Source organism: Eleutherodactylus coqui, chromosome 12, assembly GCF_035609145.1.
Source record: "Eleutherodactylus coqui strain aEleCoq1 chromosome 12, aEleCoq1.hap1, whole genome shotgun sequence".
NCBI classification, from domain to species: domain Eukaryota; kingdom Metazoa; phylum Chordata; class Amphibia; order Anura; family Eleutherodactylidae; genus Eleutherodactylus; species Eleutherodactylus coqui.
In genome coordinates this window covers 47486140-47511783 of record NC_089848.1, presented here as the reverse complement: position 1 = coordinate 47511783, position 25644 = coordinate 47486140, and the positions used below count along the sequence as shown (strand labels likewise).

At 43.2% G+C, this 25644-nt stretch overlaps 1 protein-coding gene across 3 annotated transcripts in view; it reads left to right on the top strand.

The window, feature by feature from the left end:
• The first annotated feature begins 11901 nt into the window (after window positions 1-11901).
• TGFBR2 (transforming growth factor beta receptor 2) overlaps window positions 11902-25644 on the top strand; it is a 70533-nt gene continuing 56790 nt past the window's right edge. For all 3 annotated transcript variants that reach the window (XM_066585174.1, XM_066585176.1, XM_066585173.1), the window contains exon 1: window positions 11902-12191. In XM_066585174.1, the coding sequence (XP_066441271.1) occupies window positions 12107-12191 (85 nt within the window). In that variant the 5' untranslated portion in view covers window positions 11902-12106. The remainder of the gene's footprint in view (window positions 12192-25644) is intronic.

The following is a 25644-nucleotide window of genomic DNA, read 5'->3' as shown; positions in this document are numbered from 1 at the left end:
TGCGTATACTTCTGCTACAAAAATGTTACTGGGGTCTGCCTATACTGTTGCCATGTAAATGTTACAGGGGTCTGCCTATACTTCTGCTACAGAAATGTTACTGGGATCTGTCTATACTGTTACTACAGAAATGTTACAGGGGTCTGCGTATACTTCTGCTACAAAAATGTTACTGGGGTCTGCCTATACTGTTGCCATGTAAATGTTACAGGGGTCTGCCTATACTTCTGCTACAGAAATGTTACTGGGATCTGTCTATACTGTTACTACAGAAATGTTACAGGGGTCTGCGTATACTTCTGCTACAAAAAAGTTACTGGGGTCTGCCTATACTGCTGCCACGTAAATTTTACAGGGGTTTGCCTATACTGCTACCACAAGGATGTTACTGGGGTCTGCCTATACTGCTGCCACTTAAATGTTACAGGGGTCTGCCTATACTTCTGCTACAGAAATGTTACTGCAGTCTGCCTATGCTTCTGCTACATAAATGTTACAGGGGTCTGCTTATACTGCGGCGACAGAAATGTTACTGGGGTCTGCCTTTACTTCTACAGAAATGTTACTGGGGTCTGTCTTTACTGTTACTACTGACATGTTACTAATACTGAGCTCTGCCTATATTCCTGTTACTGAAATGTTACAGGGGTCTGCCTATACTGCTGCTGCATAAATGTTACTGGGGTCTGTCTATACTGTTACTACAGAAATGTTACTCGGCTCTGTCTATACTGTTACTACAGAAATGTTACTGGGGTCTGTCTATACTGTTACTACTGAAATGTTACTAATACTGGGCTCTGCCTGTACTGCTGCTACTGAAATGTTACAGGGGTCTGCCTATACTACTGCTACATAAATGTTACAGGGGTCTGCCTATACTGTTACTACAGAAATGTTACTGGGGTCTGTCTAGACTTCTGCAACATAACTGTTACTGGGGTCAGCTTATACCTTTGCTACAGGAATATTACAGGGGTCTGTGTATACTATGGGTGCACTAAGTCTTCCCATCGCGGTGTTCTACCTATCTGGCCCCCCAAAAAACCCAGACTGACTAGGGCATGGAGTGTGGGCCGAAGCCAACATCTATTTTCTCTCACGTAACCTCAGCTATCCGTGGCACTGCATTGGGATTTCTTTATGTACCGTCTGTGGGTTCCTGCTAGCCACCCATGCTGTGGGTGCACACAGACTTACCCTAACGGAGTTGTACCTGCATGGCACTTGTAAAAAAAAAACTGACTGACTAGGGCATGGAGTGTGGCCCGAAGCCAACATCTATTTTCTCTCACGTAACCTCAGCTATCCGTGGCACTGCATTGGGATTTCTTTATGTACCGTCTGTGGGTTCCTGCTAGCCACCCATGCTGTGGGTGCACACAGACTTACCATAGCGGAGTTGTACCTGCATGGCACTTTAAAAAAAAAACTGACTGACTAGGGCATGGAGTGTGGCCCGAAGCCAACATCTATTTTCTCTCACGTAACCTCAGCTATCCGGGGCACTGCAATGGGATTTCTTTATGTACCGTCTGTGGGTTCCTGGGAGCCACCCATGCTGTGGGTGCACACAGACTTCCCATAGCGGTGTTTTACCTGTCTGTCCCCAAAACACTGACAGACTTGGTAGGGTGCAGAGTGCAGATGGTTTACCCCTGCATTGTCGATGACGTATCCGACACCCAAACAGAATGAGTGGTGTGTGGACATATGGATTCCCCATTGCTATGTCACTCACAGCACCTTGGGCCAAACAAGGTGTTTGCTGGGACAGAGGCTGACCCAGGGCCCGCTCACATACTTCCCAAACCGAGTATTGCTGCATTGTGGAGATGTGTAGAAGTGCTGGGCTTGCAGCTGAGTCCGCTTTATGCCCACGTTTGCAGCTCCTGACGGAGGTGGCACAGGATTGGAATGAAGATCGAACGTCAATCTATTATCAATTCTCAACAGCATTGTGGGCTATCGCCCACACTTTCAAAGAGGGGCGCTGCCTGGCCCTGCCAACCCTCTGCAGTGTGTGCCTCTGGTTCCTCCTCATGGCAGACGCACTTATAAATAGACATGAGGGTGTTGTGGCTATGAAGCCAGCGTGTGGCATGAGGGCAGCTGAAGGCTGCGCAGGGACACTGTTGTGTGCGCTGCAGATGCAGGGTCGTGCGGGGGGGTTGGGCAGCATGTAACCCAGGAGAAGAGGCAGCGGTGTGTCCCGCAGGCAGTGATTATGCTTGGTTGGAGGTAGTGTGGTGCTTAGCTAAGGTGTGCCTTGCTAATGAGGGTTTGTCCGAAGTAAAAATTGTTGGGGGGGCACTCTTGCTGCTATTGTGGCTTAATAGTGAGACCAGGGAACCTGAGATGCAGCCCTGCATGTTGCCCCTCGCCTGCCCTATCCGTTTCTGTGTCGTTTCCATCACTTTCGTAGGTTTTCCAGATTTTCACAAATGAAAACCTTAGCGGAGCATGGGTCATATACAAAAATGCTCAAGTTGCCCATTGACTTCAATGGGGTTCGTTACTCGAAACGAACTCTTGAGTATCGTGGAAAGTTCGACTCAAGCAACGAGCACCCGAGCATTTTGGTGCTCGCTCATCTCTAATCCTCTATCTCCACAAAAAAGGGGGAATTAGCTTTGTCAATCACTCTTGAATAATATTACTCCTACTATTCCTCCTAAAACAGTATGTCATCATGCTGAACTGCCAATTTGTCTGCGGCCCAAAAGCCTCTGTTTAAAACTTTTTTTTTACCATTTTTTAAAAGTTTTTATACTTTAAATGAAACCAATTTTTTTGGAGGGCTGCCTCAAGGCTCTGTTACAAATTAAGCAACAGCGAGCTATATCTTTAAAAAATGTTTATAGGTTTCACCTGCCATCTTGGTGGAGCAATTTTTCAGGGGTACACTTGTACTCTTGGTATACCAATTTTTCTGGCCCTTGCCTATACTGTTATCTAACTAATTTTTCCGGCCTTCGCCTACACTCTTGGTAACGATATTTGTTTTTAGGTGTTTGCCTATACTCTTGGTACACCAATGTTTCAGGGGTTCATCTACACTCTTGCTACAGAAATGTTACAGGGGTCCGCCTATACTCTTGCTACAGAAATGTTACAGGGGTCCACCTATACTCTTGCTACAGAAATGTTACAGGGGTCCGCCTATACTCTTGCTACAGAAATGTTACAGGGGTCCGCCTATACTCTTGCTACAGAAATGTTACAGGGGTCCGCCTATACTCTTGCTACAGAAATGTTACAGGGGTCCGCCTATACTCTTGCTACAGAAATGTTACAGGGGTCCGCCTATACTCTTGCTACAGAAATGTTACAGGGGTCCGCCTATACTCTTGCTACAGAAATGTTACAGGGGTCCGCCTATACTCTTGCTACAGAAATGTTACAGGGGTCCGCCTATACTCTTGCTACAGAAATGTTACAGGGGTCCGCCTATACTCTTGCTACAGAAATGTTACAGGGGTCCGCCTATACTCTTGCTACAGAAATGTTACAGGGGTCCGCCTATACTCTTGCTACAGAAATGTTACAGGGGTCCGCCTATACTCTTGCTACAGAAATGCTACTGGGGTCCGCCTATACTCTTGCTACAGAAATGCTACTGGGGTCTGCCTATACACTTGCTACTAAAAGGTTTCAGGGATTCGCTTATACTATTACTACAGAAATGTTACAGGGGTTTGCCTATACTCTTGCTACAGAAATGTTACAGGGGTTCGCCTATACTTTGGCTGGTTGTTGCCTTATCTGATAGTATCTTCACATGCTTTCCTTGTAGTACATTTTTGACCTGAATTAAAGTCTCCCAGACTGCCCTGAGCTCTCTGTAGTTAGCAGACTGAGCACTGACATATTCTGACCAGGAGCCTTGTAGAACTCTACCCGCTACTTGGGCCCCCCAGCCAGATTGATGGCTATGCACAGGGACAGAGACCACTGAACTCCTTTTCTGAGTTTATAAGGTGACAACCACCGGTTCAGGGACCTTTTTACCAAGCCTGATAATTTAAATTTTTTATCTAAGATGGACTGATTTCTATCCCAAATACACAAGATTTTTTGTTGTAGGGGCCTACAATGGACCTGTGCCCACACACTCTCATTGCCTTTCTTATATAGACACGGTTCTTTCTTTTAAATCTGCCCACTGAAAGAATAATGTCCGATACTTTAAATTCTGGTAGAAAAGAATAGCCCCTTATGGAGTCTAGGAGGACCCCTAAGAAGAGTTTCCTGGTATCAGGATTTAGACTGGACTTAATTAACAATCAAACCCAAATATGAAAAGAGATTGAGTGTCTGCTCTAAATGGGGCTCCATAGAACTAATATCTTTTGCGATTAACAGAAAATCATCCAGATAGGGAATTATATTAATGCCCCTCTCTCTCAGGAACCCAATCGGTTCAATCATATATTTTTAAAAAGACGATAGGGACAGAAGAGATGCTAAAAGGCAAACAAATAAACTGGAAGTGAGAAATTACACTATTCAATCGAACAGCGAATCTAAGATACTTTTGGGAGGCTGTTTGAATGGGTAAGTGGTAATAGGCATCCCTCAGGTCTACCGTACACATAACACAGGAAGGCCCTATTAACGGAATCGTTGAACAAATTATCTCTATTTTAAATCTGGAATTTTTGACATAATCATTAAGGAATTTTAAATTAAGTATAACTCTAAATGACCGATTTGGTTTAGGGACTAAAAATAAGGAAAAATAATAACCTCCTACTTGCAATAACTTTTAAACCACTTCCTCCAATTATTCTTGAAGGAGAGGGGTTTGTGTTGGGGTAATTAAATAATTTTTAGGGGGTGACAGATGAAAAATCTATTTTGTACTCCGATGCAATCACCCTTAGTACCCGGGTATTCCCCGAAATTTGGCTCATCTCCCTGAGTACTGAGAGAGTCTACCCACTACCATGCATGCTCTATCTAGGTTTGGACTTAGGGGTAAAGATGGAACTTTTTCCTCCTGCCTCCTTTCAAATACGACCACCTACCCGTTTTCCCCTTTCTTTTCCCTCTGGACTGGTAACTCTCTCTCTGGAAGGATGAAGCTTTCCTTGGTAATGCCTGTGAGAAATCCCCTTTTTTTCTCCTGCCTTTTCCAAGATCTTGTCTAGAACCGGGCCAAACAAATATTAACCCTGAAAAGGGATTGCACACAATCTATTTTTCATCACCATGTCTCCCGACCAGGCTCTAAGCCACAATGCTCTTCTGGTGGAGTTCCCTAACCCCGCATTCCTAGCAGCAAATTTCATGGATGTGGCTAAGGAAAGCAGTAGATTTCTTAAGTAGAGGGATACACTCTAGAATTTCTTCTCTGGACATTTTTTATTGTAGGTGAGATTCCAGCTAATCAAGCCATAAATACATGGATCTTGCTACTGATGTAGCTGCTATGTTGGATTCCAATATGGTAGCTGCTGATTCCCATGCACCTTTAAGGAATCCCTCAATTCTTCTATCCATTGGGTCTTTTAGCTGAGAAGCATCCTCAAATGGTAAAGAAGTATTTTTGACTAGCTTTGCTACCTGCACAGCTACTTTCGGGATCGTGTCCCATAGCACCGTATCCGGTGGTGGGAACAGAAGCCTCTCCGTAAACTGCTTAGGAATGGATATGCCCTTTTTGCCTTATGCCATTTCTCCGTAATGAGGTTGTTTAAAATTTAGTTTACTGGAAAACACTTTTTACGCCGGGATCTGAGACCCTCAAACATTTCATCCTGTTTGGATCTGGGTTGAGGAACTTCCATCACCTCCATAGTATTGCGTACTGCTGAAATTAATTCATCCAGGTCTTGGTAGGAGAAATCATATTTTTTCTCACTGTCAGACGTTACCATGGGCGCTGAATATTCTGATGACTTGTTGTCTGAATAGTCCACCTCAGATAGGTCAGGTGAAGATACTATATAATCCCATGTATGTGCTCTCTTGGCCTGCCTGGAGGGTCCTGGCGGGGGATCAGAGATCTGCTCTGCCGGAATTGCCTGAACTTCTTCCGGTACCATAACACGGATAGCTTGCAACAAACTTTGTTGTTCATCCTTCACAATTTTTGCTGTGCAATCCGAACAAATTAGCTTTTTTGCATTATCACGCAGCTGTTTTGTATACAAAACACAACTTTTTATCCTTTTCTTATCTGCTTTTGATTTAAATGCTTCCTCCTAAGATAGGCCATTATATCAACATACAAAAGTCACCACTTTTGGATTTGTCCAAGTGGACTACTTAGAATTGGCACAATCCCCTTGTTACCATTCACGCTGTCTATGGTTTTCTGGAAGTGTTATGGAGCTTAAAACCCACAGGGCAGCTCTAGGGATTTGAATTTGATGCCTTTTAGCTAGGAGACGCTGTTGGCAGCGTGCGTCTGACATCATCACGCTTGAAGCAGCACCGTGTTATCACAGGGAGACAGCCACCGCTAGACGCCGGGACCTAAGTGCGAGATTCAGCAGCACCTGCCATGGGTCCTGCGGCTTCCTGACTGCCTTCCGAACGGGACGGATCCTGGACTCCTCTGGTCTGTGAGTAGAATATCTTTGTCCATCCTCCGGTATGGAGAACTCCCTCTGTGTCAATTGGGACAGGAAGAATCACTGGAGATGGATGGTGGGAGATGGCCTTAAGAACTCTCCTTCCTGTCCCAACGAGCACAGGCGGGGCAACCTCCATGTGTGCTGCCAGGATGGACGCTATGGTAAAACCCCTTCTGCTTTCCTCATACCGGTGCTTTTTTTCCCATGATATAACACTTCCAATGTTTTTAATAGAGCCTGTCATACAGCCGCTCGATCGTGGTGCTGGAAAGTGGAGTTTATTCTATTTTTCAGGGTTTAGTGCACGTCATCAATGATGAGGTATGCTGAAATCAGCTGTCGGCCGCAGGCAGCTGTGGCTGAAAGCAAAAGTGAAATCATGGCGCTTTGCTGAATGCTCGTGTGAAGGAGGCTTTAAAGTAAATAGCTGATTGCCACAGCTCAGTGCTCCTGAGTCAGCAGCGTGAGCTGCCTCTACAGCGTTCAAGGGTCAGGGCCTGAGCAGAGGAGACAGCGGGGTAGAGTGTTGGCATTGTCACAGGGCTAAAGAGTTCTTTCCAGCACCATGTCACTTTCCTGATGGATCAAACCAAAGGCTCATCAGATTCCAACCCAGTAGTGTATCCAGTGGGTGTAGCATTGCTTCCCCAAGAACAAATTCCCATGGAGGAGCAAAGTGAGGGACTAGCACGTATAAAGTTACTCACTTGTAAGTCCTCGGAGGTGCTGTCCTTTCCCTCAGGTAACAGCTTTGAACAGTCAACCGACTGCTGTCATGGTGTGGATAAATCCATAGGGCTATTGTCTCTATGAAGTTCTAAGGTGAAGTTTGTGTCCCCATCCTCCACGATGAACGGTTGGAGAAATTCAAACAACTGCGTAATTGTCCCGGTGGACCAAAATCCATGGTGGATAATGTGACTCCACAAATCCCTTGTCAGTCCGATACTTTTGTACAGTCCAAACCCTCTTTCTTGAGGGAGAAAAATTAGTGGAGGTATTTCTCCGTACCAGTCTTTCTTCCAAGAGGTCTCTAAGTGCGGGTCATAGGCTAGTAGATGGCCTGGAAATAGAAGCTTCAGCAATGACCGGCATGGTCATCTCCTCCGATCCCATGCTGATGTCAGGGTTCTGTGGTTTCTCTACTCTGTTGTCGGTCTTGGGGGATACCAGAGAAATGGTAGACAACAGGTCCAACAGTTCCGGTTCATCACCCCAGTAGAATTGTGGCTTAGTTGGCGGTTATGCTGTTCCATGGTGGAGGTGTCCAGGAACTCTGTGGCGGGAATTCTTGGCGGGAATTTCTTTAAGGGAAAAAGAAAGGTGAGCGCCATTTTGACAGTCCATTGAGTCTTCCATATTCTCTGCTACATAATGCAGACACTATTTTTCTCCAGGTGCTAACACATCTGGGACACATATGAACTTGGCGTGAATAAACAGTCCTTACTTTTTCTTTGTATCTTGCAGGCGGCAAGGCCTTGTCTTTCCAACTTTTCTTCAGGCTCAGAGGATCCGCAACCTTGTCCTTTCAGTTTCTTTAAGCTCAGAGGACCCCCAACTTTGTCCTTTTCCTCTTTTAAGGCTCAGAGGGGTAGAGCGTTCTTGTCCTTGAATTTTTGGAAGGCTCAGAGGGCTTGATGCGATAGACAGCTTACTTTCCATTTTCTCAGGCATGGGCATTCAACTGCACCTGTGTCTGGCAATGGCGAATGTATTACTTCACTTTTTTAAGCAAGGCGTGGAGGGATCATCAGGTTCTGCTCATATAGAAAGAAGATCATCAGGCAAGTCAGACCTAAGTGGATGACCATTGGAACCTTAAATCCCCCACTCCCCCTTCTACAAACAAGCAGCCAGCACCCTCTGTGACCACACAGGTTGCCCATAGCTAAGGTCAACAATACTTGGTAATAGCAATATGTAAGTTTATTTCATTCCAGGAGTTGAGAATGTATCTTGTATAATGTGACTAGTAAAGCTAAATTGTGAATGTGAAAAATAACTTAGCAGTAAGGCTTACTGCACATTGGTGGGACGGACCTCGCATGCGGGATTCCCGCCACGGAGTTCGTCCCAGTACCTGACTGTGACCCCTGTGTACCTGTTCGGTGGCTCTGCATAGCGCTACGGATGTGCTGTACGGCACATGTGCAGTAGCCACCGGCGCTCAGGAGTGACGCGGTTCCCACATGCTGCGATTTATTCTCCGCGTGCAGAAAATCGCAATCAATTTCGGCTCGTGGAGATGAAATGGTGTTTTGCCATTGAATACCATGGGCTGTATTTACTGTGGAGTCCAGAAGCGGGCGCCCGCCGCGGACTCTGCAATGCAAATACGCCCGTGTGCAGGAGGCCTAACAGAGTAATACACTGCACTAGCATTTCTAAAGATCATTAAGAGCTTCAAATGTTTAGCTAATTATCTGTCAAGTGACATGAAAAGATGCTAAAAAACATAATTGCTGTCTAAAAGGATTCTCAAGGGTTCTCCTAAATTAAATGCAGTGGGCAACAGTTCAACAAACTTTACTGATGTTCATTATGATCACACAGTTCTTTTCTTCTGCAGTTGCTTCAGGAAATGTAGACAAGCATCTAATATCTAGGGATGATGTCTTTGAGTTTCCTGGACACAGGGGGCAGGTTGAAAATTGATTTTTTTCTGGCTTTGACTCACAATTCCGTCATTGCTCCAAGACTTGTTTAAAAAGTCTAACATTGATTTGCAGGAATGCTGCTTTCCAATAGGTGGCGCTGTAGAGGTATTGTTCCATCTTTTCATTTGCATATTTCCCAGAGGAGTATAGATGGTCTTATAAGTCTCTTCAAACACCTTCTAAGTGCTCTCCTTAAGGAAAAACTATACCCTTCCTGACCCACTTACACTTCCATTACATACTGAGTAGAAGCTGTCATCAAAGTATTTTAGAATATGTAATCTCAAAATAACTGGAGAGCCAACTGGAGAGCCAAAGGAGTAAGACCAATGCAACACAGACCCATCTTAAGGAATAAATAGAAAATGTATATACTGTACCCTTACCTCTTTGAGCCTATGCAAATGAAAGCCATAGCTTCTCTGATATTATGGCAAAAGGGTTTTTTTTTAAACTTTATTACTTTTTTTTAAATATTTGGTAAAACCCTATTGTTCTGATTTTGACTTTTTTTAGTCCCCATGGTGCACAACAACTAGCGATGCTTTGATCGCTTCTGCAGTATGATATAATGCCATAGCATTACATCATACTGCTATCAGGTAGGCAGTCTATCAAGCCACCCCATAGGGATGGCTTGATAGGCAGTCTGCTAAAACAACCCTGGGGCCTTTGAGAAGGCCCCCGTCTGCCAAGACACTCACACGGATCTCATCGCGCGCGGGGGGGGGGGGGGGGGGGGGCGTACAGGGAATTTAAATGCTGCTGTCAGAATTGATAGCAGCATTTAAAGGGTTAATAGCACCAATCAGGCATGCGGCTTATTGCAGCTATTGCCAGCAGGTGTCATCTGTAATAAACAGCTGGCGCCTGCGCTGTATGAAGAGAGGTCACCCCGCGATCTCTCTTCATACATACCTCGACCCGCAGGATGTAAGCAGGCTCGTGCTTGAGTGTTCTGTTCAGCTGGTAGAATTTCTCCCTGTAAAATATATGCCATTGCCTTTAAAACAAGCAGCACACCTGCTGTCTTCCTAGGTACAATGTTTGATCTACGGGACCCTTTTTTTGTTTTCAGTGACACCCATGTGTTACGATTGACCCCCTACAACTTCTGGAAGGCAAATTTGTGAAACCGATTTTTATTCCCATCGACTTTAATAGGATTCAGAATCGGATGTCCTGATTCCCAATGATTTTCGTGAAATCAGCCCGATACCGACACAAACCGAATTATCCACTAATCGCAAATCATTAGACGACACTACAGCTGTTTCGTTTAAAAGTACGCTGTAGCTGGCACAGTGAGAAGTCACTTCATTTTCTGCCTTAAGACCCACTCTCCATAAGTTGCCAAGAATTATGGCCCACTTCATTCACATTGCACCGCTGAGTAATAAAAGAATGTTCTATGGGATGACAAATCACACTACTGCATCTTCAAAATCAAGTGTGTTGTACCAACAGTTAAGTATGATGGAGGATCCATTATTGCCTGAGGATGGTTTAGGTGGCATGGTCTTGGTCTGTTGATTTTAGAGGCAAGAACCATGGACACAGAGGTGTACCTGGACATTCTAGATAATAATGTGCTGCAGGCAATGTGACATTACTTCGGAAATGGTCAGCAATACTTCCAACAAGACAGCACACCTTGTTACAAATCCAGTGCTGTTTTACATTGGTTTGCAGATATGAATGTATTTGCAGGATGTATGAAGGGAAATAACAGCTGAAGTGTAGCAGACATTAGTAGAAAGTATGCCACACAGAGTATCCAATGTCATTAGGGCCAAAGGAGGCTCCATTAAGTATTAACATATACAAAGAAATACTGCTTTGGATTTTTGCTCAAGTTGTCCAATGGCTTTTGGTAGGATAGTGTATATATATATATATATATATATATATATATATATATATATATATATATATATATATATATATATATATATATAAACATATGCAGAATCTGTACATACACGCAGCCTATAGACATCAAACATGTACTGTACAGAGCAGCTTTCACATACTTGATATGTTTACAGCATCCTATACAGACACTTCACGTAGATAGCAGTCACTACATACTCAGCAGTCTATATAGGCTTAATGCATGTATACAGAACATCCATCCACCCTGTAAAGGCTCAGTATGTACATTATACTTACACAGCAATGTGCAGTATATAAAATACTGAAATGTTCACAGAGATTATATATTGTACCATATACCGTAGGCTGCTGTGTGGACTATAAACACCTCTTCCCCCACAGCTGCAATCCCAGAGATCTCCACACTGGAAACAGAATTTCAGCACATTACAACAAAAGAGCCCAAAGTTATAATGAAAAAAAAAAAAAAGCAGTACATAGCGTCTTTAAATGCTTCATTCTAATAAAGTACTTTTCAGTTTAAAGGCGTACACACATCTGTTTGTTATAAAGGCACTGATCTGGTTCCTCCTAAAGAATACTATAACTTTAAGGAAAAAATGACAGTCCCGTTATGACAGAATCATAGCTTGAAGAGAAGAAAAACCCCTCACAATAGTAAGAAGTTGTAACATGAGGCAGAGGGGCTGGCTTATGTCATATGACTGACAGCAACTGGGTGAGGTTTTTAAGAAAAAAAAAGAAGTAGAGAGGCCCAGCACAGCTGTTTGTGAAGTTGAAGATTTCCTGTTTCCCCAGGACTTGCTAGTGTGTGAGTCACAGAGGTTGCAGGCAGCCAACGGTGCCCATAGGAATGCAGGGAGGGCTGCTGGCTGCTCAGCCCCAGCACAAGGGAAGCAGAGAACTAAAGTGAAGGAACTTTGTGGATTACTCCTTACAGTTGTAGATTTCTATGAGGCCCAGAGAATGAATCCCATGGCTGTGGTGCAGCGTCTCACTATACTCTGGACCCTGATAGTCTGCTGCACCTCTGCCACTCTAAATATTTTGGGTAAGTTACTGGCACTGTACCCTTTCTTTGTGTATGTGTTGCCCTGGGCATGGGAATTGCTGGGCTATGTAGTTTGGTTGTGAAAGTAGAGAGAAGTTGGTTTGTGGTAATGTGACACTAGTAGACAGAGAGAAGAAGAGGCACCTAGGTGGGGAATGTGCTGCTTGAGGCAGGCTCTGTCTGGGTTCTCCGCTCCTCACTGCCAGGATATGATCGAGCATGTTGCTACAGTTGTTTTCACTGTGATTTGGTTGTGTAAACACGGAATGATACAATGTTGATACTTTATACTGTTCTAGTACTTTGTACTTAAAACATTAAAATGTGTTTTATATATATGTGTCTCAATGTAGCATAAATAGTATCAATTTTACTTAATGCATATGAGTTGATGCTAAATTATAGTGGATTGTAGATTTAAATGTTGCAGAGAAGCAACAGTTGTTCGTAGAATTGTAGATGTTAATTATTAATTGTGATGCCCATAACTACTATACATACTGTAATCAGTTTACCGATCGTGGATTGTAAGGAGCGTTTTTCTAACATTTTCTAAAGATTTATTTAGAAATCTTTGTTGTCTTATCATTGTAATTTGTGTATTGAAAGTTTTTTTGTTTTTTTTTAAATAGCATTTTTTTCCCAGATTCTGGTTTTACAAATTGGTTGCCATTAGGATGCATTGATCTAATTAATGTGTCTGGCTTAAGATGTACTTTGGGCTTATTACAATAATAGTGGGTGAATAGTTAGTAGTTTACGGTCTGGTGAATCTGCCAATCAGCACATGTGACTGATTGATGAATCAAGTGTTGGCTGTATTGCACAGGAGATTTTCACATGCAAGTTTTGTCCAACTGCAAGTAGGACAGAAGTCACATGTGAAAAGAACCCATTAATCTCAATAGGTTAATTTGCATGAGCAATTTTTCTTTCTGGACCAATAGTCTGAGATAGGAAAATGAAAGAATGTCCTATTTTTAAAGGGATTCTTGCTCAAGAATTGCTTATTATTTACTATGTGGTGAAAAAATACGCATCGTGCTCGCATTCCATGTGATTTGTATGTGAGTGTGATGCTGATTTTTACCATTCTGATGGAAAAAACACATGGGTGCATGCTCGGCACTATGAAGCATGAGTTTGAAAGAAAAAGCAAAAAAGAAAGGTCCTGCCCTATCTTTCTCGCATGTAGTATTAACAACATACGAGAAAGATAGGGCAAGTCCTATATTTGCTCACGTGTAATATTAACATGCAAGAATGGAAAACCAAACCGTTGAAATCAATGGTTTTGTTTCGGCCTGTTATGCAGCCATGATTTTCAGAACTAAAAACGCCCATCTGTTTAAGCCCTTACTATTGCAGCCATATGATATATTTTTAAAGTGCATGAAAAACGCACATACATCGATGCAAATTGTGCATTTTTAACTCCAAAACACAGCGTACATGCATGAAAATGACAGAAAAATCACTGGTAAACAAGTGCAATGTAGGCCAGATTTTCATTCACCTACATTGTACTCGCCCATGTGAATACATCCTGAATGTGATTGTTTTCAGTAAGAGAAACAAAGTAATTATCATGTCCAAACAGGACATGCTGGATCCATAACCTGAAATACACAACACCACATATGCTGAACACCAAAAGAAAGAAAGCTAGTGAACTGCAAACAGGACTCATGGGCAGACATAACACAATGACTAACAAACACCCAAAACACTCACCTAATATACCTGTACATATAAACAGATGGAATCACTTCAGTTCGTATTTTGGCCAATATACCTAAGCCCACAAGTCCATGACAAGGGGTCTCATTGTCTCGTGGGTCCCTACTCTCACAAGACAATCTACCCTATTAATCCTGTCTGCAAGGGGGCGATCATCCCATTAGGGACGGCTCCATGCTGCAACCTAAGGACCTAGCTCACCCTACATGGAAAATGATCAAAGCAGAACAGGGCACAGTTCACACCAGCACACAATGGAATGTATATCACATGGGACAGGACTGTTCACCTCAAGTCTGGCCACCTGCACGGACACACAGAACACATTGTTGTTCACACCTACAGAAACCTGCATGGATGCAAACACAAGGGTGCTGGGAGGGAAATAAAGAAACCTGCCCCCCTCTAGCCAGAGGGGCTGGTATTTATATGCAGTAGACCGGTGTTGATTGGCTGGCTGGAGAACTTTACATCCAGCCAGCTCAAACATGCCACATCTGTGGAGGTGTCCTCCTGGAAACTCATATAACTATATGTCCCAGGAGCGCAACCTAACAGTAATCTTGTAGATATGATGCCTTTTAATAGGTAACAAAAATAGGTGATTTTACAGCAAGCTTTCGAACCTACTTAGGGTTCTTCCTCAGGCTTAGTAGAATACAGCCAAAGAAATATATACATAAAAGGATGAGGTCTCACCACCACACAAAGAAAAGTGACCAAATTATCTGTGGTGGAGCATTTTTCTAGCCACAGACACAACATAGAAGGCTACTTTATTAGAAGGCAACTTCAAATCTCAACATCGCAGAAGAATTTGGGAGTACAAGTTTATAACAACCTTTTGACACTCTTAACACAGGCATATAAAAAATCTGTAACAGAGATAACACACAGACTTGGTGACCCCCTAACACCAAACTTTCACATCCTTATCAGTGGACTGATTAAGTATTTACTCCTCTACTCATACTGTTCTGGTATTGTTTTAAGTGTAAATTAATCACACCATGTCTGTGCCTTTTCATATTTATATGCCTCTCTGGATCTATTCTATTAAGCCTGAAGTGGAAAGCTCACTATAACATCGTGTATTTTTGTTAGCCATTAAAAGGTATCAGATCTACAGGATTACTTGGTTTCTCTTGCTGGGAACAATCACATTTTGCTCTGATGGCTAACACCGTACCCAACTTTTTTCTTAATACATCCTGAAGTGATTTGATTTCCTAAAGTTGCTTTCAACAATCGTGAGACACATTGAACATACTTTTCGTTTTCATGGTTGCAACAAGGCTTTCAGTGACCCAGACATATGCCAAAAAAGTGTTTTGTCGTTTGACATACATTTGGTGTGGGTTGGTATAGCATTATACAAAATTGTATTGAAAAGTAGCGCCCATTTCACTATCAAATGCAAGGGCATGATAAAACCATACAAATGCAAATTGTACTGTGGTATACATTTTTATTCTACAATGGAAGCAAATATGTAATATATGTAGCCCCGTGGCATAGATTAGCATACATCTGGGTTATATATTCAGCATGTGGAGGTGTTTCTGGAGTTTATTACACACCAAAGTGTGAACCGAGCATACAACATTTCTTTATAGGGCACAGTTATTTGGAAGATCCTCTGTTTATCAGAAAGATGGTATATTATTATTTTAGGCTGCCTGTTCACAGGCGTTGCGGTATCCCGCGGCAGATATCCACTGCGGGAGCCGCCACCCGGCAGCAGGAGCCAGCAGATGGATCTCTCCGGTGAGCCTATATGACAGATAGGCTCACTGCGGAGAATCGCGGCAATTCACAGCATGCTGCGATTTGCCGGCCGCGAGCGGAGAACTGCTATGATTCGGCGATAATCTGACCGCAATGCAATGAAAATACGCCCATGGGCAGGCAGCTTTAACGTGATATTCCCACATTACACATGTATGGCATTTTTACAGGCTATGCTATAAATGTCTGTAGATGAGGGTCCTGTCTAATGATGCTGCCACTGGCCACCACTTCCAGGCAAAGAATGAATGAATGGAGAGGTGACTGTGCTTAGGGCTCCTTCACATGGGCATATTTGCGTATGCAAAATTTGTTATGTATTTTTGCAACGTTTTCACACTTTTTAACAAGTTATGGAATATCTGGAGGTATGAAACTAGAAGCGATTCTCTATAAAATGCATGTGGTTTTTAAAATGCATTTTTGACAACAATTAAAAGGCATGTGAAACATTTCAAAATTATTATAAAAATGCTGAAAAACTGCTGAAAAAATGCCCCAAAGGAATGCAGCCTCATGGTGGCCTCACACGAATGTAAGCGCAAAACGCTCACTCCTGCATAACGTATTTATGCAGTGACGGAGTGTTTTATGTGCGTGTGCAAATACATACAGCAGAGCATGTTGCGTTTTTTTTAGAGTGTGCAAAATGTGTGTGCAACTAAGAAAAGTGCGAATGAGCCCATTGAAAACAATAGGCTCTATTCTCTGCGCATTGCGTGCGCAAATGCGCTTGTGTGAGTATGGCCCTTAGGGCAGCCGCACGTGGGCATGAGCGCATATATGCTTGCTATCACATGACGTATATGTGCTATGCAGGGTGCACGATCACAGGCTATAGCGACCATATCGGTGCTTTTTACTGTACTTTATTGCACTGATTAGACCACTCACATTAGCGCAGTAGTGGAGTAGCCTACTAAGTAGGTGGGTCAGCTCACTTAGTAGGCCCAGGTGTTATCGTTTAACTCCATGAAATCATGCATTTCCGTGTGCAATTTTAGCAAGACGGGAGCCTTTGGTGCACAATTGCGCACCAAAATAGAGCATGTTGTGTTTTTCTCCCAGTGCTTGAAATGTGCGCTGAAAAAACATATGTGAAGGAACCCATGGAAATCAATGGGTTCTATTTGCTTTGCATGCAAATGCACCCGTGTGTGGGCACCCTTAGGGCTTATTTACAGGAGCATATATCGGCCGCCGTTTTCACGGCTGGCCAATATACGCCACCATCTGAGCTGCCATTCCCCTTTCCTCCCCCTCGCTGACTCTCTGACACTCTCCTCCCCTCCGCCTGTCCCGCCCTTTCCGATTGCTGGCTGTGGGGAAGGGGCGGGAGCTTAGCTCCGCCCCCTCCCATTGCAAACAGCCAAAGGGGTGGAGAGAGGCAGAGAGCCAGCGAGCGGGAGGGAAGGGGAAAGACAACCCAGATGCTGGCGTATATCGGCCAGTATGCTGCGGATGTAGAATCCCCAGAGTTTTTCAAAAATGTTGAGAATTCAGTACGGAAATTTTCCACTCCATGTGAAAGAGATTTTTGAAATTTCCTCCAGGTGGCTTGTTGAAGCCTATATGAAGCCGGCCTTAAAGTGCTATTACACCAGTACTGCTAACGCTGGTGTAATAGCGCTACCTACTGGGTCAGGCCAGCAGTTGTGAAGAACAGGAGAACGCTAGAGCAGCTGTTAGCACTCATGAAATAATATCCTTGATATCACTTTGGCTGTAAAATTGGGCACGGCTATTCGGCATTGAAACCAATGAGATCTGTTGGGCCGAGAGTGAGTTCACACTGCGTAATTGTTAGGGAATTTTGGCTACAGAATGTGAGCTGAACTTCTGCCATAATGTACCATACAATGTAAGTGAATGGGGTTTTATTAATTACTTGGACCATAAAAAAATCTGCAGTGGAAGATCCTGATGTGAAAGAAATTCAGATCCGCTCTATTTGTTGTGGAGATGTCATGGATTCTCACCGCAATGTAATGAGTGAATTCCATGGGGAAAGTTTACCTATAAACCCCCACACGGATTTTTGGTGAGGATTTTCTTTGCGATGCGTGATCCTACCCTAAGGGCGCTGCACACGGGCGGATTTGCATTGCGGAATCCGGTGCGAGTGGCTTTTTCCTGCACATAAGCAGAAGTCAATTGTGATTTTCCACTCACAGAAGAAAAATTGCAGCTTGCTCTATTTTTATGCGGATTCCGCTCAGTCTCAGTAGGAAACCGAACAGCGCCGGAAAGACCCCATTGGCTGCATTGGGGTCTGTTGGCTTTCTGCCAAGCTGCCTGGTTTTGCACTGAAGAAAAAGTGATGCATACAGTGGGCAACACTTTTTCTTCTGGTATTTTGAGTTGGATCTGTGATGCAACCTCCGGACGGAGCTTCTAACGAAGATGTGAAATGAGCCTCATAGCACTAATGGCCAGGCTGCTTTTACATACAATAGATAGTCGTTGAGTGAATGGAGGTGGACTGTACCGGAAATCTCTTCCAGACGCCCTTCTATTCAGACAGTCACTGGCGTAACTATAGGGGATGCAAAGGAGGCAGTTGCACCTGGGCCCAGGAGCCTTGGGGGGGCCAATAAAGCTTCTCTTCTCCATATAGGAAGCCCAGTACTATGCATAAAGCATTATAGTTAGGAGCCCTGTTACAGGTTTTGTATTGGGGCCCAGGAGCTTCATGTTACGCCTCTGCGTTAAGGAATTAAAAGAAGTTGGGCGGCCCCAAGATAAACCTTTGCACCCAGGCCCATGAGCCTTTAGCTATGCCCCTGCAGACAGTCGTTCAAAGATGAGCGAGTAAGAAGCCACTCACTAGTAAGTTCTTTTCAGTTAGCTGAGACTTAAGTGACTGATGAGCAATTCCTCACTTAGTACTCTGTTGGGTCCCTTGTATATACATAGTGTGATTTTTCGGCTGATAGTTGACCCGCATAAAGCCACCCTAATGGTCTCTTTCCAGGTTTTTATATAAGACTTAAGTTTGACCTCAGGACCCATCTAAATGCACACCCACTCCACATTAAAAAATAAAAGGATTTGGAAGTGTCTACGTAGTAATTCCGTAATACAGTGTTATTATCACAGATGCTTAGTGGAAATTATAGTCGTCCTGCAGATGTGTTGGCAAAACAGAGACTGTCTGTTCATTGTGGGCTGCTACTAGTAAATGGACACAAGATTGCCAACTATCCCATAGCCTAAAGCCTGCTGATAGGTCGACTGCACAGTCACTTTCACACATGTGAAATGTATTTTTAAGTATTTCCTGGGAATGTTTTGCCCCTCCAAACATTTTCTCTAAGTAGTCTATAGTTGTCTATGGGCCAGATATGTGCCAGGTGGCCCCTTTTGGCATGTAAGATATACTGTACATCATGAATACATTTTTTCTAGCACAGTGCCGAAAAATCCTTTGCACTATTGCTGTGCACTTTATTCATTTTGGTCAAGTTTATGCAAGTATTTGCTATTCAGTTACGTTCTTTATGGGCAGTTAAAAAATCCTGCGCTCATGGGGCTCACCATTCAGATGGAGTTCTTTATGGTGTATTTCTTGTTGTTCACACACTATATTTGGTGCATCATCCGATGTATGGCAGAAGAGTGTCCTTTTGGCATATGCCGAGTCGGCATGTCGTTTTTTTGCTTCTTGGAATATTCTAGTAGGCTATGATATTTCATATAGAAGCATTCAGTAAAAAAATGTAAACTAGGCAGTTTTTTTACAATGGGATGCTATGGGCAACAAAAGCAACCATACAACTATGCCTACATTGAAGCCATCTGTTGGAGGCATATAGATGTGCCAACCCTTACCTTTTCTTCAGTTTAGTTAAGAACTCCAATTCTCACAAAGGAACTTAAATTCAATACATTATTATTAGAGATGAGCGAGCATACTCGCTAAGGACAATTACTTGAACGAGTATCGTCCTTAGCGAGTACCTGCCCGCTCGGAAGAAAAGATTCGGGTGCCAGCGGGGGGCGGGGAGCGGCGGGGGAGAGCAGGGGGGAACGGAGGGGAGATCTCTCCCCCCCCCCCCCCCCCCCCCCATCGCTCCCCCTTGCTCTTTCTCGCAACTCACCCGCGCCGGCACCCGAATCTTTTCTTCCGAGCGGGCAGGTACTCGCTAAGGACAATACTCGCTCGAGTAATTGTCCTTAGCGAGTATGCTCGCTCATCTCTAAATATTATGATATTAACCTTTTCCAATCCACTGTCTGACGTCTTCCAATATTCTGATTAAATCCTGTACAGCTCCGATGTCGGAAGACTCTCGGCAGGGTATTCTTACTGTATATTACTGGCCGCTCTGTTGTCGGGGGCCTCTCCGGCATGTCACATACTGCAGTCCTGGCTCTAGCCAGCAAATGACTCCATTGTAAAATGGCAGAAAGAGAAAGCCCCCTGGGAAACTGTGAATCCCAAATTGGATTGCAAAGGGTTAAATAAAATCATTGACGCACTGCAATTCACATCACAATTACTGAATGGCCACACTTGCATCGCATAGACATCTTGTGAGTAGTATAAAATCACACTGTTTTTCAAAGCTTGTTCTCTCGTGACAAATTTCGGGATAGGTTAAGCCAAGAGGAAGGGTAAGGAAGGACACATCTGCATGTCAGGAAATACTCCCACCGTCTATCTGTAACGGAAGTTGCAACCTCGATGTGAACAGAACCTTCCTTATTCCAGACTAATATAAGCAGTATTCACGGTAACATACTTCAAACTATGAGTTACTGTTGACCCGATGGGAATCTAACAGTCCGGCCACTTCAGTGATTTTTAGTATAACTGGTGTTAAATGTGTTAATAAATCTATTACAAAGTGTTAATGGAGACAAGCGAAGCTTTGCAATTCTATACGGTAGAGCCATAGGCACTCCATATGGTGCTGCACAGTGCCTCAATAATCCTCTCACTTGGTAAAATGGGATGAGATGGTACATGCCACTATTTTGTATTTCTATTTCTGGATGCCTCAGTATGAATGCATTGGCACAAGGAGGTATAGAACGGGCCCAAAGATTTCTGGGCATGCCATACTGCAGATTTGTGCAGCAGGAATCTACAAGAAGGCTGTTTGTGTGTGGCTTAGGGTTTAAACATATGCGCATGTATTGGTCCCGTTATGCGACCGTGATAATCACAGCCGCATAACGGGACAAAACAAAACTATTTTTGCCCGTTTATAGTTAATAGGACTCGCCCTATCTTTCCTGCACATAGTATTAAAGACAGGACCGGACCTATCTTCCCACAGTTTTTTTATTTTTTATTTTTGTGCTATGGTACAGAGTTTGAAAAGTACAAGAAGGGGGGGGGGGGGACTCAGTTCATGCGCAACTATGCTCCATAGCAGCAAGAGTAGTTGTGTATACGGCCATCTGAAAACACCCTGAAGCAAACTCCAAGTTGCATGATTTTTCAGGATTTTTGAGGATGCTTGAATTATAAGCCCTACTCAAAATATAAGCCCTGGTTATTGGTAATTTAAAAAAGCCAATTTAAATAATTTCCAGACAGCTATCCATGTAAAAAAAAGTAAAAAATCTTTTGGAGCTAAAATTCATATAAGACCCTGTCTTATCTTAGGGGAAACAGGGTGAGTGTGTGTGTATGTAATATATATGTATGTGTAACAGCCGCAGAAAATACCTCTAGCATAACCGTGCTTCTGATGACAGATGTTTGTAGTTTCCAAAAACCCCATTGATTGATTACTAGAAGATGACTATCTGCATTTGCATGCTAGCGAAACTGGCTGAAAAGAAAACCCCAATCTGACATAACCGCATTCACTCATGAAAACCAAAATTCTTTTCTACTTAAAAGAAAATATTAGGCTTTTCACGGAATGCAGCAGACTGAAGAAACTGCTGTCTGTTGATAAAGCTTCTGTTTCCTGTTACAAATAGGGAACAAACTGAAAGCGGTGGTAGTACATCTCTAAACGCGGCTACATATATGAGAATTCACAGGGGGAAATCACTTGATTTCCTGGTATTATACGAAACAGAAATTCTGTAAAAAATCTACATTTCAGTGTATTGTATCAGTGCGTAGATTCATCTTTTTGTACTTCTGTATAAAGCTCTCGGGTAAATGCAGGTTCCAGTATGTATATGAAGCAGAACTGCTGTACAATGCAAAGTTCTACAGATTTCAGATATACTTAAAATTCAAGATTATCTTTCTGTTGTACTTTTCTGTTCTTAAAAGGCTCTGCTATTATCAAAAATATCAAAAACTGCAGCATGGTGTTCCTTGTGAACCTGGCCTAACTACAGTTATAGTCTGCTTGCCTCTTCACCAGTAATTAGTCTAAATGTAAGTGATGATTGAACATTTGAAAAGTTTGGTTTGGCCAGTTAGTCGTCTTTTGAAGAACGTTCGTTCAGTCCAAACTGATTGAAACTGAACCGGAAGTTCATTAAAATTCCTCAAACTTGTGTACAACACTGTTAATGTGTAGTGTTTTGGATAGGTTAGGTCCTCTGGTGCAAGCACCAAGTCATATGTGACTCTTAGGGTGAAATCATAATGTGTCGCTTTCTCGACAGGCTGTATTTGCGGAGTGGTTTGCCATTATCTTACACAACAGGCTGAGTACTCATTTTACCGACCTCGGAAGGATGGAAGGCTCAGTCAACCTTGAGCCGGCTACCTAACCCAAGCGGGAATTGAACCCACAACCTTCAGGTCATGAGTGAGAGCTTAGGACTGCATTTCTGCAGTGTACAATACTGTTAATGTGTAGTGTTTCAGATAAGTAAAGGTAAAGTCCCCCGGAGCAGGCACCAAGTCATGTGTGACTCTTAGGGTGACATCATATTGTGTCACCTTCTGGGCATACTGTATTTGCGGAGTGGTTTGCCATTGTCTTACACAGCAGGCTGGGTACTCATTTTACCGACCTCGGAAGGATGGAAGGCTCAGTCAACCTTGAGCCGGCTATCTAACCCAAGCAGGAATTGAACCCGCAACCTTCAGGTCATGAGTCAGAGCTTAGGACTGCATTTCTGCAGTGTACAATACTGTTAGGCTGGGTTCACACAGGGCGGATTTGCCGCGGTTTTGCCGCAGTAGATCCGCCCGCGGCAAAACCGCCCGCGGCCGCTAATCTCAGGATTAGCCAGCCATGTGGATGAGATTTCTCAGAAATCTCATCCACACGGGATGGCCAATCCGCTGCGGTAAATCCGGTTGAAACCGCGGCTGCGTCCGCCGTGGTTTCAAAAGATTGAGCATGTCTGTTTACTTTCTTTTTTTTGTTTATTTACGTCGGGGCCGCGCTCTCCTCTATGGGAGCGCCGGCTGCAACGGAAAAGCATGCGGCCGGGCCGCTTCAAACCCGCCGCGGCTTCAACCGCAGCGGTTCTCCTGGCGGAAATCTCGCGGTTTTTGCTGCGGCCAAACCGCGAGATTTCCGACGGGAATACGCCCCGTGTGAACCCACCCTTAATGTGTAGTGTTTCGAATAGGTAAAGGTAAAGTCCTCCGGTGCAAGCACCATGTCATGTGTGACTCTTAGGGTGACATCATATTGTGTCGATTTCTTAGCAGACTGTATTTGCGGAGTGGTTTGCCATTGTCTTACACAGAAGGCTGGGTACTCATTTTACCGACCTCGGAAGGATGGAAGGCTCAGTCAACCTTGAGACTGCTACCTAACCCAAGCGGGAATTGAACCCACAACCTTCAGGTCATGAGTGAGAGCTTAGGACTGCATTTCTGCTACCTTAACACTCTGTTGCACACAAGGCTTGTTTGGGTTCATGCTGAACCGAACATTTAGCAAAGTTTCACCGAAACAGGGATCTAATGGTTTAGTTCGTTCAACACTACTAAATTACTATTTCATTTTGGCTGTTATGAATTCCCCAGTAAACTTGTGACCACATTTAATTTAATTGCGCCTTTTAAGGCCAAAGAATTTAGCCATCAACATCTACAATGCTACATCTATTTAGAGTAAATAGAAAGAGCCTTTCTTCATCCTCCCCTTCTACAATATATAAAATGTATAATTGTATCATATTTATTTAGCATTCATATGGCATTCTGCCTCCTTGTACTGGACGTCATTGTATGATTAATTGAGCAGAACTTCCTGCCTAGTGTATTAAGGAACAATCCCGTATAAAAGACTGGAGTACTCTGTCTTCCAAGGTCAAACAGGACGATTGCCCGGGGCTTTTCAATCTCAAAGAATCTGTTTTATGAAAGATGAAATGGTTTAAATAGCATTAAATGTTAAATTGTCTCCGAGTCGATATTTCGAATCCTGTACATTTGAAAGATATGCTATGTAGAAGTAATTAAAATGAAACGCTCTTCCGGTTCCTTTTCTGTATCTCTCACAGTATATTAGTGGAGCGTAGACGCTGCTCTGTGTTCTTGTCACAGTTCTTAATGGGTTTGAAATCAATAAATAAAATGCAATGTATTCCAAAAGTCACATTAATTATGTTGTTGGACCAAACGTGTCTAATGAAAGATAACGTCTCCAGACTTGTGTCCCAAAACTCATGATGGAGTTTCAGAAGATTACATTTATGATTCAGAGCATCATACATATAATTGAACTTGAACAACATGAAAGAACAACTTAAATAGATTTTTCCACAAGTTCTATATGGGCTCCAATGGTAGTTCTATGAATACCTAAGCAGTATTCCACTTCCTGCCACACTTGGCCAAGAACATCAAGAGTGACAGATTTGAAGAACGTTCCCAATTTGCTGTTTCAAGTGTTCAATATTTTGAATACAAACGCCATAGACTAATTGCTTCACATACGCCCAGACGTAAAAATTAATTTGGTTGTTTTGGGATAGACCATGAAGGTCCCTTCCAACTCTGCCATTCTATATGGTACAAGAACATGAGGAGCTTGTATTGGTTTTCTTGACATCTTGGAGGCCCCCTTGCTTTGTAAGTAGAACTTTAGCTAGTCAGAAGTTATTTTAAGGAACATTTGGCCACCAAATGTGAGACGTCTTTCGCTGTATTCACTTTTCAGGGCTGGTTATATCACAAGACTGAGGCCACAAATTAGGGACCACCGAGTAGTAAGGATGTTCTTTGATGAATTTGCTTGATGTAGTTAATGTATAAAAGCCGAGCAAAGAAAACTAAGTTTGCTGGTTGAATTTGAGTGATATTACATGGGCGCAGTATACTTATCTAATATCATGGTCGTATTGTTGAGTACTGCTAGTGATCATGTTTTCTAGGCACATATTCCTTTAATCATACGCTTCCAAGCAGGAAGTCAATGCCATGTGAAAGCAATATAACAATATTATTTTTCATCATATATCTATGGGACATGTGACTGTGATGTATTTGTTAAACTGTCACATGTCTCGTGTCGCCTGTCCTAACTGTGTACAACGTTCTGTCTTTATACGCTGATACATTTTTCTGTCTTTTTCTATTTTTTCATATACATGAGGCCAAGCTGTAGAGGGTGTAGAGGTAGCAGTCACACACTGGCCCTGGTGTCTGAGGGGGCCAAAATGCCCCTCTGCCACATACGAAGACAGCAATATTATAAATGGCACATATAAGGTGGAAAGTCCATGCATGAAAATCATTGTGTGTGTTCAACAGAAGCATAACAGTAATCAATTTCCACTTGGTTCAGTGTTGGGCAGTCTCTGCTGCACAGCATGGTTACCCAAGGCTGTTTTAATACCTGAGTAGGCCGAGTGCATGGGCATTAAAATACATCCCCTCCACCATCACCCAACCTTTTGGCAAAGAAAATGTAATACTTAATCCAGTAGGCTACGCTTCTATGTGCAGCTTCCCCGCAGTTTGCCATCACTTGTGGGTCCAGCAGACATGTGCCCATCTAAGCATGTGAAAACTGCAGTCAGTGATTATTGAGACCAG